The 22,283-nt window shown below is 35.3% G+C and overlaps 1 protein-coding gene across 1 annotated transcript in view; it reads right to left on the bottom strand.

The window, feature by feature from the left end:
* The window catches only part of dock10 (dedicator of cytokinesis 10), a 163,097-nt gene that overhangs the window by 130,358 nt on the left and 10,456 nt on the right, over positions 1-22,283 (bottom strand). Inside the window, exons 2-4 of the mRNA XM_088345771.1 lie at positions 10,223-10,342; positions 5,341-5,430; positions 2,225-2,307 (exon numbers count right to left, since the gene is read on the bottom strand). Coding sequence (XP_088201897.1) covers positions 2,225-2,307; positions 5,341-5,430; positions 10,223-10,342 — 293 coding nt within the window. The remainder of the gene's footprint in view (positions 1-2,224; positions 2,308-5,340; positions 5,431-10,222; positions 10,343-22,283) is intronic.

Raw genomic sequence — 22,283 nt, 5'->3', positions numbered from 1 at the left:
CGACATCAAAAGGAAGACTTGGCCATGCTTTCACTGCTAAAGATAGTAAAGTGGATGGCAGTATTTTCAGTATTTTGTATAATGTACAATATTGTGAACTGAAAAATCTGAAGCGATAACTGCTTTGTATTACCAATTAACTGAGATGATTAAAACGGAATTAAAATATAGATTTATATAATTATTTCAGCAATAATATTTTGTATAATTTACAATATTGTTGGGAACTGAAAAATCTTGAAGAGATAACTGATTTGTATTACCAATAAACTGTGATGATTAAAACTGATTGAAAATATAGATTCATATACCGTATTTTCCGCACTATAAGGCGCACGTAAAATCTGATTTTTTTTTTAAAAAGCTGACTATGCCCGGTGCGCCTTATATATGGATCAATATTGAATTGCAAGGTCTCGCAACTAAAAGAAGCAGCCACCGACTCCATTTTTCGCGTAGAAGAAGAAGTGCGCTGTGCATACTGGGAAATATTAAACAACGATTCGCTTTTATTTGTGCGTTTGTATAAAGACCCTGAAATGGCTCCTATTAAGAGACACGCTTACAACGCAGAGTTTAAACTCAAGGCGATCAGTCACGGAGTAGAACACGGAAATAGAGCAGCAGCAAGAGAGTTTAACATTAATGAATCGATGTTGTGGAAGTGGAAGAAGCATGAGGTATTATTTTTTATATTATTGTTTGCATTTATATGGATTTTTTTTTTTTTTACTTTGAATCTGTTCAGTGTGTAAAAAGCTAAAATTCTTTTGTATTTTCCAAACTTTTTTTTTCCTGTAAATCTGTGAATATTACAATATATATTTTAATATAGACTTAACATATATTTTCATGTGTGAATAAGAAATTACAAATTAATTTCGTGCATTATGTTTTATTATTATTAATAATATATCCAAAAAAAAAAAGAAATCGAAGAGTCGAGCCGAAAGAGCTGGTTTTCTAAATGGAGCTGTCCTCTTGGGTGCGGCCAGTAGGGGGCAGTGACCCATTTACATGACAAGCCACCAGAGCAAGCGTGCCGGTGTCATTGGGGGCGGCAGTAGCTCAGGAGGTAGAGCGCTCGTCTTGGGATCAAGGGATCCCAGTTCGAATCCCGGCTTGTTACATGTCGAAGTGTCCTTGGCTAAGACACTGAACCCCTAAAACCCCCTATATAAATGCAGATCATTTCATTTCATTTTCACACACTTTTTTTTCCAATTTTTCTCCATTGATCACGCGGTTTATCGAGTAAGACTGCCAGGAAACATGGCAATGGCAACAATTTCAAGCATTTTCAAGCACTTTACCCAAAATCCAATCATTTTTCTGACCTTAGAAACACAATAAAACTCAACCATTTTGGGGCGGCTCGGGAGGTAGAGCGCTCGTCTTGGGATCAAGAGGTCGCAGGTTCGATTCCCGGCTCCTCTGAGTTATATGTCGAAGTGTGGGGCAAGACACTGAATCCCTAATGCCCCCAATAAGCAGATAGGCGCCTTGCATGGCTGACTCCCTGTTGGTGTGTGTGTGTGTGTGTGAATGGGTTAAGCGTGAAGCACATTGAAAAGCGATTTGGGAGGTCTTCAGACCAGTAGCCTAGATGGTAAGGCGCCCGCTTTGAGACTGGGAGGTCGGTGGTTCGCGCCCCGGCCGAGTCATTCCTAAGACTTAAAAAGTGGTCGGCGGCGCCCTCTGTTGGCTGCGGCTGCATCGGCTCGCTACAACGGGTCAGGTGCAATCGACATTTCGTTCTGTGTACATTGTTACACAGAATGACAATACAAGGAAATTATTATTATTATTATTATTATTATTATTTAACCATTCCTAAGGATTTCAAGCACCCGTACGAACTCAGTCTAATAAAAGTAATAGGACGTTTTTCTTCCTTCAACCCAACAATGCTGACTATTTTCCCTCGCATAAATATACAAAGTTACGGCATAACCATCTGTCATTCGCCGCCTTAAGACTACTTCCGATTGGACGCCGGGGTCATGTGAACTGACAGTGGCGAGCCATGGGACAAAAAGAGGACATTCCTGTGGTCTGAATCGCAGGACTGTTTTTGGAACAGTCCCCATCACAGAACCAACAGAAGCAATAAAGCCTGGCTTTGTGTTTTTCGCTCCGCGCCTTGGTCTTTCACTCAATGCCGGCATCCATCTTTGTTCTCTTCTATCAACTAATAACAAGTTCATATCAGATTTGAGAATACCTTGGCAGCAGGCGGTAGTCTCCGGCGTAGTCGTCATACTTGAACTGGACCACGTTCAGGTCTGAGTTGTAATACTTGCAGGCCTGGTGAGGAAAAATGGGGGACTTGTGTTTCTCATTTTTTACAGTCATCCTGTATTTAATCATGCGAATACAGTCCTTCCTATTACCGTATTTTCCGCACTATAAGGCGCACCTAAAAGTCTTAATTTTTTTCAAAAGCTGACCATGCGCCTTATAATACAGTGCGCCTTATATATGGATCAATATTAAATCGCAAGGTCTCGCAACTTTTGCAACAGCCGCCGACTCGATTACCCCCCGAACGTGGAGTAGTCCGCGTTGTATGCTGGGATTTATATACCGGCGTTTCATTGGCTAACCAATGTGTCACTCATCATTTGAATCGATCACTATTGGCTAAAGTTATTCGGAGCCTCGGATAGGCTAGAAGGCCGAAACAAACCCTGCAATTGGCCGAAAAAGATGTGTCAATCATCAGTCAAATCGATCGCTATTGGCTGAAGTTATTCGGAGCCTCAAATAGGCTAGAGGGCCAAAACAAAGCCTGCAATTGGCCAAAAAAGATGTGTCAATCATCCGTTAAATCGATCGCTATTGGCTGAAGTTATTCGGAGCCTCAAATTAGGCTAGAGGGCCGAAACAAACCCTGCAATTGGCCGAAAAAGATGTGTCAATCATCCGTTAAATCGATCGCTATTGGCTGAAGTTATTCGGGGCCTCGGATTGGCTAGAGGGCCAAAACAAACCCTGCAATTGGCCGAAAAAGATGACTGAATAGCAAGCTTGCTAAACTACGCCGTAAAGAAACATGTTTCATTAGTCTGTATTTGTAAATATTTGACTCTCCTGGATTTACTTCACTCACGGTTGTAAGAAGACTATGATTGCGTATCATTATTGAACGTGAGAACTTAGGTGAGCTATGCGGCTTTCTATTTTCCCGATATCTTGTTTTAGAACGATCTTGATGTTGCTGTGATGAGTTGCGTGAATTCAACTCAATTCCAAGTGTTTATTGTCATATGCACAGTAAAGTTGCGAGCGAAAAAGAAAATAGAAACTAAGGAATGGTTGGCATTTCTTGAATCCCAAGACTTTAACCTTCCGAATGATATTTGAAATGATGCATTTGAGTGACATCGTACGGACACGTATTTGCTTCTTTGCAAGCTTTGGGAATGTTAAGGGGGTATTCAGTTGGACTGAACCATCTGACTGTTTTGTCGACGTTCCCATTGTAGCGCCTTATAATCCGGTGTGCCTTATCTATGGAAGGTATAGGACCAAAAACTATTTTTTGGGGGTGCGCCCTATAACCCGGTGCGCCCTATAGTGCGGAAAATTCGGTACTTTTAATGAGTAATATATTTTTCACCTTAAATTTAGTGCTATCGCTAACTGCTATGCCATTACTAAAGAGCCTAGGATTGATCCTTGAGGCACACCACAGTCTTCATGCATTTGTTTAAGTGTCAGAACCCACACAGACAGAGGACACAGACGCGTAACGTTTTCATCCATTATCCATCCATTATCTGCACCGCTTGCGGGGGTGCTGGAGCCCATCTCAGCTGTCTTCGGGCAGTGGGCAGGGGACACACTGAACTGGTTGCCAGCCAGTCGCAGGGGCACACAGGGACAGACAACTCACTCTAGAGACAATTTGGACCGGCCAATTCACCTGACATGCATGTTTTTGGAATGTGGGAGGAAACCGGAGTGCCCGGAGGAAACCCACGCAAGCACGGGGAGGACATGCAAACTCCACACAAGCTTTATTTTACGGTAATGGGGCAGTCATGGGCGTGAACACAAACGCCAGGGATGCGACGATCGCTGGGGGGATGAAGTGAGACAGAGAAACACGGGTAGATACCGGACGGGACAGACAGGATCGAGACCGTATACTGGGGCAAGATACCGGACAGGGTGAGACAGGCTGGATCGATTTTGGATACTGGAGACTAGAGCAATGGAGGATCTACCTAGACATCTATCTATCTACCTAGTCATCTACCTAGACATCTATCTAGACATCTATCTATCTATCTATCTAGAAATATATCTACCTAGACATCTATCTATCTATCTAGACATCTATCTAGACATCTATCTATCTAGAAATATATCTACCTAGACATCTACCTAGACATCTATCTATCTATCTATCTATCTATCTAGAAATATATCTAGAAATATATCTACCTAGACATCTATCTATCTAGACATCTATCTATCTATATATCTATCTATCTAGAAATATATCTAGAAATATATCTACCTAGACATCTATCTATCTATCTAGACATCTATCTAGACATCTATCTATCTATCTAGAAATATATCTATCTATCTATCTATCTAGACATCTATCTATCTATCTATCTAGACATCTATCTATCTATCTATCTATCTAGAAATATATCTACCTAGACATCTATCTATCTATCTAGACATCTATCTAGACATCTATCTATCTATCTATCTATCTAGAAATATATCTAGAAATATATCTACCTAGACATCTATCTATCTATCTAGACATCTATCTAGACATCTATCTATCTATCTATCTATCTAGAAATATATCTAGAAATATATCTACCTAGACATCTATCTATCTATCTATCTATCTATCTATCTATTGTTTTTACTTAAGGGAACCAGGGTTACAGAACCCAATAACTAATACTTTAATCTTATTTTGATTCTCACCTGGAAGTTGGAAGTAAATTTGTCGAAAATCAGCGATGTTCTACGTCCGATTTATGGTGCGTTCACAGACCAGACAGGTAGTTGGAACTTGATAAGCTCAAGCGTCTGAATGTTTGTTTTATTTCCTGTTACATGACAAATGTTTGACTTACAAGTACTTCTGTCTTGACATCTTCCTCCATTAAGGCAGGATAAGCTAATAAATCTGAGGCTATTAGCAAAACGCAGCAGCCATTTCACGCGTTAAAGCTAATTTACCATCATTAAATCAAAGGTTCCTGACACCGACCTGTCTGGCAAAGAACCCTGCTCCACTTCTATTCTAATTTTCGAATTCTTGTTACCAGAATTGTGAAATAAGAAGTTCGTAGAACCGACCTGTCTGACCAGCAGACATTCGGCCTGGATATCTGCACCCTCGGGAACAGCTGACCTGAGAGTGCGTCTCTCTTGCGGCACTGTGGATACCTGTGGGGGGAAAGGACAGTCGAGAGATAAGTTCCTACCGAAAAATGCACAAAATCGACTACTGTATACCGTATTTTCCGCACTATAAGGCGCACCTAAAAGCCTTTATTTTTTTTTTCAAAAGCTGACCATGCGCCTTATAATACAGTGCGCCTTATATATGGATCAATAATAAGTCGCAAAGTCTTGCAGCTAACTTGCAGCCGCCGACTCGATTTTCCCCCGAACGCCAAGTAGTACGCGGTGTATGCTGAAATTTATTTACCGGCGTTTCATTGGCTAACCAATGTGTCGATCATCATTTGAATCGATCACTATTGGCTAAAGTTATTCGGAGGTCAAGGGGGCGGATCCTTTTTATCATTTACAGGCTGGCATTGGCTTAAACGGCAAAACAAAGCCTGCAATTGGCCAAAAAAGATGTGTCAATCATCAGTTAAATCGATCACTATTGGCTTAAGTTATTCGGAGGTAAAGGGGGTGGATCCTTTTTATCATTTACAGGCTGGCATTGGCTTAAACGGCAAAACAAAGCCTGCCATTGGCCGAAAAAGATGAATGCGTACAGCACGTGGCTGACGGCATACAGAAAACATTTTTTACTATAATGTATTTGTAAATATTTTATTCTCCTGGATTTACTAAACTCACGGATGTAAGAGGACCACGGCTGCACATTATTATGAACACAACGACTTCGGTGAGCTACTCCGGCTATATATCTTGTTTCAGACTGAACTCGATGTTTTTGTGATAAGCGGGGCAGATAATGGATGGAATGGAGTGTCTATTTTTAAATTCAACTCAATTCCAAGTGTTTATTGTCATATGCACAATAAAGTTGCGAGCGAAAAAGAAAATAGAAACTAAGGAATGGTTGGCATTTCTTGAATCCCAAGACTTTAACCTTTCGAATGATGGAACGATGCATTTGAGTAACATCGTACAGAGACTGCTTCCGTACATGTCTGAGACACGTATTTGAGTCTTTGTAAGCTTTGGGAATGTTAAGGGGGTAAGAAGTTGGACTGAACCATCTGACTGTTTTGTCGACGTTCCCATTGTAGCGCCTTATAATCCGGTGCGTCTTATGTATGTCAAAAATAGGACCAAAAACTATTTTTTCGGGGTGCGCCCAATAACCCGGTGCGCCTTATAGTGCGGAAAATACGGTATATAGTGATATTTTAGGTTCATAGCACACAAACTGGCGGCACGGCAGAAGGGTGATTAATTAAAAGGTAAACTGATCTTTTTATAATTTTCTTTATTCTTTGTTTTGTTTTTTTTTTGTTTTTTACATTACGTGTGTCAGGAACGGAGACAGGACCCAATTGCGTTCATTTTACTCAGTTTTATTTATAAGGAGAAAAGGACTTGCATCAACGATGTGATTTTTTTAATTAAAAGTACCGTAAAATCAGGACTATATAAGCCGCACCCACCACTTCTTAGGTGATTTGCCAAATTTGTCTTTACACAGGTCGCACCTATGTACAAGCCGCGTGCGCCCGCATTAAAGCATGTGACACAATCGCAAGTTAATCCCAGACCAGGCTGTAGGTTCCAAGATTGTAACCACATAGACAGTACACAATTCTAGAACCACAGTCAGCAACATGAATGGAAAATGATACGCGTAATTAACGTATGATGCAGACTTGTAAAGTCCAGGTCCCGTTGAAAGTAATCCAAGGAAACATAATGTATATTTCCAAAGTTAAGGGTAGGAAAAATATATATCCACTATTGTCCGCTGCGACAACAGACAGATCTACCGGTAATTGCGCTTTACCCCACTTCCCATCAGCCCGCGTTTTCTCCGCCCCTTCTTTTTCATCTGTTCGTAGAACACATAACAGAATAAATCTCTAAAATAAATATATTACAAAAATATACAGTTCCAAATACATATTATACATGGTTACACATATTTATGAAGAAAGACGGTACACCGAGAGAGTGTCTGTCAAAAGAAAGCATCCCGTAATTGTGAAATCCACGGTAGATCGTCCTCAACTTCCTCCTCATAACTATCGCCATCAAGGGCGTCTTCCTCATTACCGGAACGTATCATTACGTTACAGACAATGTATGCATAAACTTAGAGGTCGCAGTCTTTCTTGGCGCACATATTCTACTGGTCTTAATCTTACCTTTGATACTCTAGCGCCGCTGGTGGCCGTTAGAAAAATTACATAAATTGGCCGCGTCACTAAATTAGCCGCAGGGCTGAACATTTGGGAAAAAGTGGCGGCTTATAGTCCGGAATTTACGGTACTTTTGCCATGTTTGGAACGGATTAGCGCATTTACATTCAAAATGCGTCTCTACTTACAAATGTTTCAGGTTTCAAAGCTACTACCAAAACGCATTCAATTTGTAGGTGAACGTATCACTCTACTTGCTGTGTGCTCTCTCCGAACACAATGACCGATCCGTTGATGAATGAATGGATGAAAACTTTATTCGAACATCAAAATAAAAACAGAAGATAGATAGACAGATAGATAGATGTCTAGCTAGATAGATAGATGTCTAGATAGATAGATATAGATGTCTAGATAGATTTCTAGATAGATAGGGGTCTAGATAGATGTGTAGATATATGTCTAGATAGATAGATGTCTAGATAGATAGATATCTAGATAGATAGATATCTAGATAGATCGATGTCTAGATAGATGTCTAGATAGATGTCTAGATAGATAGATAGATAGATAGATAGATAGATGTCTAGCTAGATAGATAGATGTCTAACTAGATAGATAGATGTCTAGCTAGATAGATAGATGTCTAGATAGATAGATATAGATGTCTAGATAGATAGGGGTCTAGATAGATGTGTAGATTTATGTCTAGATAGATATATGTCTAGATAGATAGATATCTAGATAGATAGATATCTAGATAGATCGATAGATAGATAAATAGATGTCTAAATAGATAGATGTCTAGATAGATAGATGTCTAGATAGATGTCTAGATAGATAGATGTCTAGATAGATTTCTAGGTAGATAGGGGTCTAGATAGATGTGTAGATATATGTCTAGATAGATAGATGGATGTCTAGACAGATAGATAGATATCTAGATAGATCGATAGATATCTAGATAGATCGATAGATAGATAAATAGATGTCCAGATACGGTAGATAGATAGCTAGATAGATGTCTAGATATATAGAGAGATAGCTGACTAGATAAATAGATAGATGTCTAGCTAGATTGATGTCTAGATAGATTGATTTCTCTCAGTATTCCGCCAGTCATGTTTTTTTGTATTTAAATTTGAACACGAGAATAGTTGGACATTGTTTGATTTCGTCTTGTAAATTCTTCCAAAGTTTGACTCCGCACACAGACACACACATACTTTTCCTGGTGGTTCTCACCTTTGGGATTTTGAATTCACTACAGCCCCTTAAATTATAATTTCCCTCTTTCCGATAAATCATTTTTGGATGTTTTCCGGCATTTTATTTATGTTGACCTTAAATAGCAGTTGTGAAGGGAAAAATTTGACTAAATCATCTAATTTTAATAATTTGGACTGCAGGAATAAAATATGAGTATGATCTCGATATCCTACCCAGTGTATGGTTCTAATTGCACGTTTTTGGAGGATAAAAAGGGGCTGGAGTCAACTTTTGTAATTTTTGTAGATAGATAGATGTTTAGATGGATAGATAGGGGTCTAGATAGATGTCTAGATAGATAGATGTCTAGATAGATGTCTAGATAGATAGATGTCTAGATAGATAGATGTCTAGATAGATAGATGTCTAAATAGATAGATAGATAGATAGATAGATAGATAGATAGATAGATAGATAGATAGATAGATAGATAGATAGATAGATGTCTAGCTAGATAGATGTCTAGATGTCTAGATAGATAGATGTCTAGATAGATAGATGTCTAAATAGATAGATGTCTAGATAGATAGATGTCTAAATAGATAGATAGATAGATAGATAGATGTCTAGATGTCTAGATAGATGTCTAGATAGATGTCTAGATGTCTAGATAGGGGTCTAGATAGATTTCTAGATAGATAGATATGGGTCTAGATAGATGTCTAGATAGATTGATAGATAGATAAATAGATGTCCAGATACGGTAGATAGATAGATAGATAGATAGATAGATAGATAGATAGATAGATAGATAGATAGATAGATAGATAGATAGATAGATAGATAGATAGATAGATAGATAGATAGATAGATAGATAGATAGATAGATAGATAGATAGATAGGGGTCTAGATAGATGTGTAGATATATGTCTAGATAGATAGATAGATGTCTAGATAGATAGATAAATAGATGTCCAGATACGGTAGATAGATAGATAGATAGAAGTCTAGATAAATAGATAGATAGATAGATAGATAGATAGATAGATAGATAGATAGATAGATGTCTAGATAGATGGATAGATATCTAGATAGATTGATAGATGTATAAATAGATGTCTAGATAGATTGATAGATAGATAAATAGATGTTCAGATACGGTAGATAGATAGATAGATAGATAGATAGATAGATGTCTAGATACATAGATAGATAAATAGATAGATAGATAGATAGATGTCTAGCTAGATTGATGTCTAGATAGATTGATTTTGATAAAAAGGGGCTGGAGTCAACTTTTGTATTTTTTGTAGTTATTGCCTCATTTCCTTTCAAGATAATGTTTTCCGTGAAGACTACAAGGGTGTTCCCTCTCATATTCCCTCATATTAAGTGGAGATGTTTCTCTCCCAACTGCATTAAGTACACTTACTGCGAAATCATTGTCAGGAAAGAGCAGCAGCTCCCTAAGAGGGTCTCGCTTGAGTTCGGCTCCCAATTCCGAGACCACGGCCTCGTAGTCCAGGGGATCGATCAGTTTGGGCTTCTCCTGCTGCGAAACAAACCCAACACCGCAGTTTTAGTCATAAGTACTGTGCAAATATTCAATATTTTCATATCATACAAGCAGATTGTCGAAGCAATACTGATAGTGTTAAGAGTTCAGTTCCGTATAGGAAGGACCGAATTTTAACTACAGTTTCCAGTCAAGGTGTCACACTGAAAGACCTTGTCTCATCTCATCTCATCAGCTGCATCGCTTATCCTCAGTAGGGTCGCGGGGATGCTGGAGCCCATCCCAGCAATCATCGGGCAGTGGGCAGGGGACACCCTGGACTGGTTGCCAGCCAATCGCAGGGCAGAAAGACCTTGTTTTACCAGTAAATTGCTAAAGAATTCTTATTAAACACAAGATATCCATTTCTTTTTATTTCCTGACATATTTTGTCGCATAATATTAACATTTTTGGGGGGCTTATTGAGTCGGTTGTAAGATACAAAACTGTATTTAATCACATTTTTGAGTGGAAGTAAAATGTTGGCAACAAGATTCACTTGATTGAGTTGGAAATTATTTGAAAGCAACACAAACTTTTCTTTTTTTTTTTCCTGTTTTTTTTCTATTTTTTTTAAATTCCTTTAAAAAAATCTCATTGTGTTTATTTTTTCCGAGCTCTTACTTTTTTCTTTTTGTTCTCTATTTACTTTTTTCCTACGTTTCTTTCTTTTCTTTTTTTCTGGCTTTTTTTCTACATTTTTCCTTCTTTTTTTCCTCTTCCTTTTGTTTCTTTTTTTCTCAGCTCTTCACTACTTTTTCATTTTGGTATTCTTTTCTTTTTGTTCTATCCCCCCCCCCTTCCTTTAAGTCATTTTGTGCATAATTTTACATAATATTTGGTCGTGTAGGGATTAAAGAAGCAAAAACAACCCGAAGAGCCGTTTAAGACCCGAAAGAGCCGGTTCCTTTTAGTGAGCCGAGCCGAAGAAGCCGGTTCTCGAAAAATTCTACTGACTTTACTCAACTTCGTTCTACTTCGACCTTGACTTCAAAATACCGCATTTAGAAAACAGTGTCAGGGGAACCCGTGTATTTTTACCTTCATGCACTTTCACTTTGACTCAATTCGCTTCTTAATTAGCAATTTCGAGCCCTGATTTTTGTGCGCCAGCTAGATTTTCTTGTGCGCCGAGAACAATTGCGCACGCGCGCAGCTTAGAGGGAACGCTGCACTCGACATCATTTGCCCATTCCTGGAGAAAAAAAGTCATGAACTAAACATTTCCTGTGCGGTGGCGTGACATCATTACCAGCTAAAAACAGCCCGCAGGAAGCACCCGAGTGGCTATTACCGCTGAAAGGCGAGCTGGGGCGCACCCCACACTGCTCGATGACACCAAAGAAAATGCAGTATCTGCGCATTTCGAGTTTTTTCTTCAATTTCTGGTACAAATATCGTTGCAGATCGGGGGCCATTTTAGGTTCAGGGGCCCCAAGGGTTGCTGAGCACCCAGAGTTCAGGCTGGTTAAAACAGTTTTTTATATAAGTGATAAAACATGTAAAATACAATTATGATAACATTTTATTTAAAATATTTTGCTAAACGTTTTTTTATTTTAAAAACAGTCCGACTTTTTGTTTAAAGGCTGTTTTTGTAAATTTAATATTTTTTAATTGAATTATGGCACTCCCGGGCTTCCATAATAACATACTCTTACCGTAATACACCGGAGCCTCCACAGACTCCGCCGCTATGCCGCAAGTGACATTAGTTGAGCAAAAGAAGAGACCAACTACAATAATATTATAAAATACCCAAGAAATACTACGAAAACACTTCTACAGAAATACTAGAAAATTCACTATAGTAACACTATAATACAAAAATACAACACCAAATATATTAAAAAAATACTAAAGAAATACTACAATAATACTAGAATGGAAATACTTCAAAAATACTTCTACAGAAATACTACGAAAAGCACTACAGTAATACTATAATACAGAAATACCGCTAACTAAATATTGTGAAATAAAAACAAAAACTAAAAACTACAAAAAACAACTACAATATCATTAAAAAAATACTAAAAATATACTCCAAAGATAGTAGTATGGAAATACTTTAAAAATGCCGACGTACTACAAAAAGCACCAGAGTAATTCTATAACACAAAAATACGAAAGAAGTACTACAAAAATACTAGAATGGAAATACTTCAAAAATACTTCTACAGAAATACGACAAAAAGCACTACAGTAATACTATAATACAGAAATACCGCTAACTAAATATTATGAAAAAAAACACAAAAACTACAAACTACAAAAAACAACCACAATAGCATTAAAGAAATACTAAAATATACTCCAAAGATAGTAGTATGGAAAAACCTTTAAAATACCGACATACTACAGAAAGCACCAGAGTAATTCTTTAATACAAAAATACTCCTCTATAACTATTGCGTCAGAAATACTACAAAAATACAAACGAAATACGACAAAGAAACTATTATAGAAATACTCCAATAATACTTCTACATAAATACTGTAAAAAGCACTTATATATTATTTTAAGACAGAAATACTGCTGCATAAATATTATGAAAGAAACACTACAAAAATACAACTACAATAATATCTAAAAAGTACTAAACAATACAAAGATACTAGTATGGAAATACTTCAAATATTTCTACAGATCTACTACAAAAAGCACTACAGTAATACTAGACTCCAGAAATACTGTTAAATTAATAGTATGACAGAAATACTACAAAAATACAACAACAATTATATTGAAAAATACTAAAGAAATACCACAAAAATACTAGTATGGAAATACTTCAAAAAAACTTCTAAATAAATAATACAAAAAATCACTATAGTAATACTATAATACAAAAATACTCCTGCATAACATTATGACAGAAATACCACAAAAATACAACAACAATAACGTTTAAAAAAATACTAGAGAAATACGCCAAAGATACAAAAATACTTCTACCGAAATGCTACGAAAAGCATTATTATGAAAGAAGTACTACAAAAATAAAACTACAATAATATTTAAAAAGTACTAAAGAAATATTACAAAGATATTAGTATGGAAATACTTCAAATATTTCTACAGATCTACGACAAAAAAACACTACAGTAATACTATACTCGAGAAATACTGCTACATAAATATTATGATAGAAATACTACAAAAAATACAACTACGATTACATACAATAATATCTAAAAAGTACTAAACAATACTAAGATACTAGTATGGAAATACTTCAAATATTTCTACAGATCTATGACCAAAAAAACACTACAGTAATACTATACTCGAGAAATACTGCTACATAAATATTATGATAGAAATACTACAAAAAATACAACTACGATTACATACAATAATATCTAAAAAGTACTAAACAATACTAAGATACTAGTATGGAAATACTTCAAATATTTCTACAGATCTACGACAAAAAAACACTACAGTAATACTATACTCCAGAAATACTGCTACATAAATATTATGACAGAAATACTAAAAAAATATAACAACAATTATATTGAAAAATACTAAAGAAATACCACAAAAATACTAGTATGGAAATACTTCAAAAAAACTTCTAAATAAATACTACAAAAAAGCACTATAGTAATACTATAATAGAAAAATACTCATTACATAATATTATGACAGAAATACGACAAAAATACACAACAATAACGTTTAAAAAATACTAAAGAAATACGCCAAAGATACTAGTACTTCAAAAATACTTCTACCGAAATGCTACAAAAAGCAATATTATGAAAGAAGTACTACAAAAATAAAACTACAATAATATTTAAAAAGTACTAAAGAAATACTACAGAGATACTAGTATGGAAACACTTCAAAGATTTCTACAGATCTACTACAAAAAGCACTACAGTAATACTATACTCCAGAAATACTGCTACATAAATATTATGATAGAAATACTACAAAAAATACAACTACGATTACATACAATAATATCTAAAAAGTACTAAACAATACTAAAATACTAGTATGGAAATACTTCAAATATTTCTACAGATCTACGTCAAAAAACACTACAGTAATACTATACTCCAGAAATACTGCTACATAAATATTATGACAGAAATACTACAAAAAATACAACTACGATTACATACAATAATATCTAAAAAGTACTAAACAATACTAAGATACTAGTATGGAAATACTTCAAATATTTCTACAGATCTACGACAAAAAAAACACTACAGTAATAGTATACTCCAGAAATACTGCTACATAAATATTATGAAATACTACAAAAAATACAACTACGATTACATACAATAATATCTAAAAAGTACTAAACAATACTAAGATACTAGTATGGAAATACTTCAAATATTTCTACAGATCTACGACAAAAAAAACACTACAGTAATACTATACTCCAGAAATACTGCTACATAAATATTATGATAGAAATACTACAAAAAATACAACTACGATTACATACAATAATATCAAAAAAGTACTAAATAATACTAAGATACTAGTATGGAAATACTTCAAATATTTCTACAGATCTACGTCAAAAAACACTACAGTAATACTATACTCCAGAAATACTGCTACATAAATATCATGATAGAAATACTACAAAAAATACAACTACGATTACATACAATAATATCAAAAAAGTACTAAACAATACTAAGATACTAGTATGGAAATACTTCAAATATTTCTACAGATCTACGACAAAAAAAAAACACTACAGTAATACTATACTCGAGAAATACTGCTACATATATATTATGATAGAAATACTACAAAAAATACAACTACGATTACATACAATAATATCAAAAAAGTACTAAACAATACTAAGATACTAGTATGGAAATACTTCAAATATTTCTACAGATCTACGACAAAAAAAAAACACTACAGTAATACTATACTCGAGAAATACTGCTACATATATATTATGATAGAAATACTACAAAAAATACAACTACGATTACATACAATAATATCTAAAAAGTACTAAACAATACTAAGATACTAGTATGGAAATACTTCAAATATTTCTACAGATCTACGACAAAAAAAACACTACAGTAATACTATACTCCAGAAATACTGCTACATAAATATTATGATAGAAATACTACAAAAAAATACAACTACGATTACATACAATAATATTAAAAAAGTACTAAACAATACTAAGATACTAGTATGGAAATACTTCACAGTGCTCGATGACACCAAAGAAGTACACCATCCACCCACCATACGACTGGAATTTCCTCACCGTCCGAGAATACATCTTCCACTCGCACGCAAAAACCACTCTGACGTGAAACACGATTCCGAAATGACACAAATATTCGTGAAATGGCATTTTCACGTTCCTTTCAACAGAATGGCGACTCTCAACTGCAGAAAATTAGACAGATTGTTCAATTGGAAGATCATTTTAGAAGGAACTAGCAAGGAACCAAGGGGAAGGAACACTCATAAAGGGTAGGAGGACAATAGAGAGTCACAAAAAACAACATTGGTGCAGGATGTTGACAGTGTCAATAACATTGTGGTTCAATATGTACACATCTATCCATTCATTATCTGCACCGCTTATCCTCAGTAGGGTCGCGGGGGTGCTGGAGCCCATCCCAGGCAGTGGACAGGGGACAGCGTTTAAAATGAAGTCGTTATCTTGCTGTTAGCACCTACTTTGTGCTATAATGAACTGTACCTATCTATGATCTTTTGGGCTGCTATACTGACATGAACTATATACTACATACTTTATTTGATTATATATTGTCACGGTTGCCATGGCGCCCAATTGGCCCCGCTTCTGTGTCTTGCCCGAGTACACTTCGGCATTTAAACCCGGAATTGAACACACAACCTCTCAATCCCAAAAGAAGAACTCCATCTCCTGAACTACTGCCACCCAGATATGGGCATCAAGAGTTTGTTCTGTGGGTTTTATTCATAAAGTGTTTCAACAGTGGCATCACGGCTTCGCAGTGGTTAGCGCGTGTGCGGCACAGTCTGCATTTCTATAGCCCTTTTCATTTCACTGAAGACTTTCTGAAGTGCTTTACAATGTGTTTCACACTTACCCATTCACACACACACTCACACACCGATGGCGGTGTCAACAATGCACATTGGGCGCATTAAGGGTTCAGTGTCTTGCGCAAGTACACTTCGATATTTAAGCCCGGAATCGAACACACGACCTCTCAATCCCAAAAGAAGAACTCCATCCCCTGAACTACCGCCGCCTGTATATGGGCATCAAGAGTTTGTTCTGTGGGTTGTATTCATAAAGTGTTTCAACACTAGCAGCACGGCGGTGCAGTGGTTGGCTCGTGTGCGGCACAGCTTGCATTTATATAGCCCTTTTCAAGTCACTGAAGACATCCCGAAGCACTTTACAATGTGTTTCACACTTACCCATTCACACACACACTCACACACCGATAGCGGCGTCAACAATGCATATTGGGGGCATTAAGGGTTCAGTGTCTTGCCCAAGTATACTTCGGCATTTAAGCCCAGAATTGAACACACGACCTCTCGGTCCCAAAAGAAAAACTCCATCTCCTGAACTACTGCCACCCGGATATGGGCATCAAGAGTTTGTTCTGTGGGTTTTATTCATAAAGTGTTTTGGCACTGGCAGCAGTGGTTAGCGCGTGTGCAGCACAGTTATGGTAAATCGTCTGCATTTCTATAGCGCTTTTCAAGTCAATGAAGACCTCCCAGAGCGCTTTACAGTGTGCTAAAAGAGAGAGAGAAAAAGAGAGGGAAAGAAAGAGAAAAATAAATAAATAAATAAATAAAGAGAGAGGGTGAGAGAAAATAGAAAAAAAGACAGAGAAAAAGACAGAGAAAAATGAAAGAAAGATGGAGAAGAAAAAAAGAGAGAAAAAGAGAGAGAGAAAAAGAAAAGAAAGAGAGAGAAAGACAGTTATCAGCTCCAGTCGTTTTGCGAGTGGCGCCCGGTTTGGCGATCAGGTGTACTTCTTGAAATGCAGTTCCGAGGTCATGAGATCGAACCTCCTGTGTGGAGTTTGCATGTTCTCCCCGTGCTTGTGTGGGTTCCCTCCCATATTCCCAAAACATGCATTTCAGGTGAATTGGCCTGTCCAAATTGTCCCTAGGTGCGAATTGTCTGTCCCTGTGTGCCCTGGGACTGGCCGGCAACCAGTTCAGGGTGGGATGTGCTCCAGCACCCCCGCGACCCTACTGTGGATAAGCGGTGCAGATAATGGATGGATGGGATGGATTTTTCAACACCTTAAGTGCAAGTTCACCCGAGGTAACTTGTATTCTTACTTTAATGGACGAAAGCATGAAAAGAAATCAATAAAGGCCTTTTTTAGCTTGCCCATCTGCGGTCTAATGAGTCCATTACATTCTTTTATTATTTTTATTAGAACAAGCTGCCGCCAAATCAGGAGAGAAGCATCTGTTGTTTCCACTACTTCCTTTTTACCCAGTCAAGTTGTCCTAGCATCGGAAATACTGTGATACTTCTAGAGCAGGGGTGTCAAACTCATTTTAACTCGGGGGCCACACCATAGAACAAACATTCTGTCGGGGGCCGGACGAGTAGATCAAAAAGAAAAAGAGAAAGGGGGAGGGAAAAGGAGAGAGGGCGGGACGAAGAAAGAAAAAGAGAGAGGGAGAGAGCGTGAGAAACAAAAAATAAAAAGTGGTGAGAGGGGGGGAAAAGAAAGGGAGAGGAAGAAAGAAATCCAAAGAGAAATAGAAAGACAGTAGGAAAGAAAAGAGAAAAGAAAGCGTGGAAGGTAGGAAGAGAGAAAGAGAAAAGAGAGAAAAGGAAAAAAGGAAGTTCAAGCCAAAGAAGTTAAAAAGACACAGAGAGAGAAAGAAACAAAGAGCAACAAATGAAGAGAAAAAGAGACAGAGAGTGAAAGAGACAGGGACAGAGAGTGGGAGAAAAGGGGTGGAAAAGAGAGAGAGAAAGAGAGAGAGAGAGAGAGAGAGAGAGAGAGAGAAAGAGTGTGTGAGAAACAAGAGATAAAAAAGTTGTGAGAGTGGGGAAAAAGAAAGGGAGAGGAAGAAAGAAATCCAAAGAGAAATAGAAAGACAGAAGGAGAGAAAAGAGAAAAGAAAGCGCGAAGGGTAGGAAGAGAGAAAGAGAAAAGGAAAAAAGGAAGTTAGAGCCAAAGAATTTAAAAAGGCACAGAGAGAGAAAGAGACAAAGAGCAACGGAGGAAGAGAAAAAGAGACACAGAGAGTGAAAGAGACAGAGAGTGGGAGAAAAGGGGTGGAAAAGAGTGAGAGAGAGAGAGAGATACAAAAGATAAAAAGTCGTGAGAGAGGGGGGAAAAGAAAGGGAGAGGAAGAAAGAAATCCAAAGAGAAATAGAAAGACAGAAGGAGAAAAAAAAGAGAAAAGAAAGCTGGAAGGGTAGGAAGAGAGAAAGAGAACAGAAGTTAAAACGACATAGAGAGAGAGAGAGAAAGAGCAACAGGGGAAGAGAAAAAGAGACACAGAGAGTGAAAGAGACAGAGAGTGGGAGAAAGGGGGTTGAAAAGAGAGCGAGAGAGAGAGAGAGAGAGAGAGAGAAACAAAAGATAATAAGTCATGAGAGGGGGGGAAAGAAAGGGAGAGGAAAAAATAAATCCAAAGAGAAATAGAAAGACGGAAGGAGAGAAAAGAGAAAAGAAAGCATAAAGGGTAGAAAGAGAGAAAGAGAAAGAAGAGAAAAGGAAAAAAGGAAGTTAGAGCAACAGAAGTTAAAAAGACAGAAAAAGAGAGATGAAGAAATAAGAGAAAGAGGGAGGGAAAAGGAGAGAGGACAGGACAAAGAAAGAAAGGGAGAGAGAGAGAGAGAGAGAGAGGGAGAGAGTGTGTATTTTTGTAGTATTTCTTTCATAATATTTATGTAGCAGTATTTCTGGGGTATAGTATTACTGTAGTGCTTTTTGTAGAGCTGTAGAAATATTTGAAGTGTTTCCATATTAGTATCTTTGTAGTATTTCTTTAGTACTTTTTAATATTATTGTAATTTTATTTTTGTAGTACTTCTTTTATAATATTGTTTTTTGTAGCATTTCGGTAGAAGTATTTTTGAAGTATTTCCATACTAGTGTCTTTGGCGTATTTCTTTAGTATTTTTTAAACGTGATTGTTGTTGTATTTTTGTGGTATTTCTGTCATAATATTATGCAGGAGTATTTTTGTATTATAGTATTACTATGGTGCTTTTTTATAGTATTTATTTAGAAGTTTTTTTGAAGTATTTCCATACTAGTATTTTTGTAGTATTTCTTTAGTATTTTTCAATATAATTGTGGTTGTATTTTTGTAGTATTTCTTTCATACTATTTATGTAGCAGTATTTCTGGAGTATAGTATTACTGTAGTGCTTTTTGTAGATCTGTAGAAATATTTGAAGTGTTTCCATATTAGTATCTTTGTAGTATTTCTTTAGTACTTTTTAATATTATTGTAATTTTATTTTTGTAGTACTTCTTTTATAATATTGTTTTTTGTAGCATTTCGGTAGAAGTATTTTTGAAGTATTTCCATACTAGTGTCTTTGGCGTATTTCTTTAGTATTTTTTAAACGTGATTGTTGTTGTATTTTTGTCGTATTTCTGTCATAATATTATGCAGGAGTATTTTTGTATTATAGTATTACTATGGTGCTTTTTTGTAGTATTTATTTAGAAGTTTTTTTGAAGTATTTCCATACTAGTATTTTTGTAGTATTTCTTTAGTATTTTCAATATAATTGTGGTTGTATTTTTGTAGTATTTCTTTCATACTATTTATGTTGCAGTATTTCTATAGTATTACTGTAGTGATTTTTGTAGTAGTAAATATTTGAAGTATTTCCATACTAGTATCTTTGTATTGTTTAGTACTTTTTAGATATTATTGTAGTTGTATTTTTGTAGTGTTTCTTTCATAATATTTATGTAGCAGTATTTCTGTATTATAGTATTACTGAAGTGCTTTTTACAGCATTTAAGTAGAAGTATTATTGGAGTATTTCTATACTAGTATCTTTGTAGTATTTCTTTAGTTTTCTTTTTAATTATTGTAGTATTTCTATCACAACATTTATAGAAGAGTATTTTTGTATTATAGTATTACTATACTGCTTTTTGTAGTATGTCTGTATAAGTATTTTAAAGTATTTTCATACTACTATCTTTGGAGTATATCTTGAGTATTTTGTAATATTATTGTAGTTGTATTTCTGTAATATTTATTTCATAATATTTATTTAGCGGTATTTCTGTATTATAATGTTATGGTAGTGCTTTTTGTAGTGTTTATGTAGAAGTATTTTTGAAGTATTTCCATACTCGTATTTTTGTAGTATTTCTTTAGTATTTTTTAATATAGTTGTTGTTGTATTTTTGTAGTATTTCTGTCATAATATTGTGCATGAGTATTTTAGTATTATAGTATTACTGTACTGCTTTTTGTATTATTTATTTAGAAGTTTTTTGAAGTATTTCCATACTAGTATTTTTGTAGTATTTCTTTAGTATTTTTTAATAAAATTGTTGTTGTATTTTTGTAGTATTTCTGTCAGAATATTTATGCAGGAGTATTTTAGTATTATAGTATTACTGTAGTGCTTTTTGTATTATTTATTTAGAAGTTTTTTGAAGTATTTCCATACTAGTATTTTTGTAGTATTTCTTTAGTATTTTTTAATATAATTGTTGTTGTATTTTTGTAGTTTTTCTGTCATAATATTGTGCATGAGTATTTTTGTATTATAGTATTACCATAGTGCTCTTTTTGTAGTATTTATTTAGACGTTTTTTTGAAGTATTTCCATACTAGTATTTTTTTGTATTTCTTTAGTATTTTTCAATATAATTGTTGTTGTATTTTTGTAGTATGTCTGTTATACTATTAATGTAACGGTATTTCTGGAGTCTAGTATTACTGTAGTGCTTTTTGTCGTAGATCTGTAGAAATATTTGAAGTATTTCCATACTAGTATCTTTGTACTGTTTAGTACTTTTTAGATATTATTGTAGTTGTATTTTTGTAGTGTTTCTTTCATAATACTTATGTAGCAGTATTTCTGTATTATAGTATTACTGAAGTGCTTTTTACAGTATTTAAGTAGAAGTATTATTTGAGTATTTCTATACTAGTATCTTTGTAGTATTTCTTTAGTATTTTTTTAATTATTGTAGTATTTCTATCACAATATTTATAGAGGAGTATTTTGTATTATAGCTTTTTGTAGTATGTCTGTATAAGTATTTTAAAGTATTTTCATACTACTATCTTTGGAGTATTTGTTTAGATTTCTGTAATACTATTGTAGTTGAATTTCTGTAATATTTATTTCATAATATTTATTTAGCGGTATTTCTGTATTATAATGTTATGGTAGTGCTTTTTGTAGTGTTTATGTAGAAGTATTTTTGAAGTATTTCCATACTCGTATTTTTGTAGTATTTCTTTAGTATTTTTAATATAATTGTTGTTGTATTTTTGTAGTATTTCAGTCATAATATTGTGCAGGAGTATTTTAGGATTATAGTATCACTGTAGTGCTTTTTGTATTATTTATTTAGAAGTTTTTTGAAGTATTTCCATACTAGTATTTTTGTAGTATTTCTTTAGTATTTTTTTAATATAATTGTTGTATTTTTGTAGTATTTCTGTCAGAATATTAATGCAGGAGTATTTTAGTATTATAGTATTACTATAGTGATTTTTCTAGTATTTCTGTAGAAGTGTTTTCAAGGTATTTCCATATTAGTATTTTCGTAGTATTTCTTCGGTATTCTATAGCATTATTGTAGTTGCGGCATAGCGGCGGAGTCTGTGGAGGCTCCAGTGTATTATGGTAAGAGTATGTTATTATGGAAGCCTGGGAGTGCCATAATTCAGTCTTTTTTTTATAAAATATATGAAAATAGAAAATATATAAATAC

Source organism: Urocampus carinirostris, chromosome 10, assembly GCF_059441175.1.
Source record: "Urocampus carinirostris isolate Australia breed hairy pipefish chromosome 10, RoL_Ucar_1.0, whole genome shotgun sequence".
NCBI classification, from domain to species: Eukaryota; Metazoa; Chordata; class Actinopteri; order Syngnathiformes; family Syngnathidae; genus Urocampus; species Urocampus carinirostris.
This window is presented reverse-complemented; position numbering and strand designations above follow the sequence as displayed.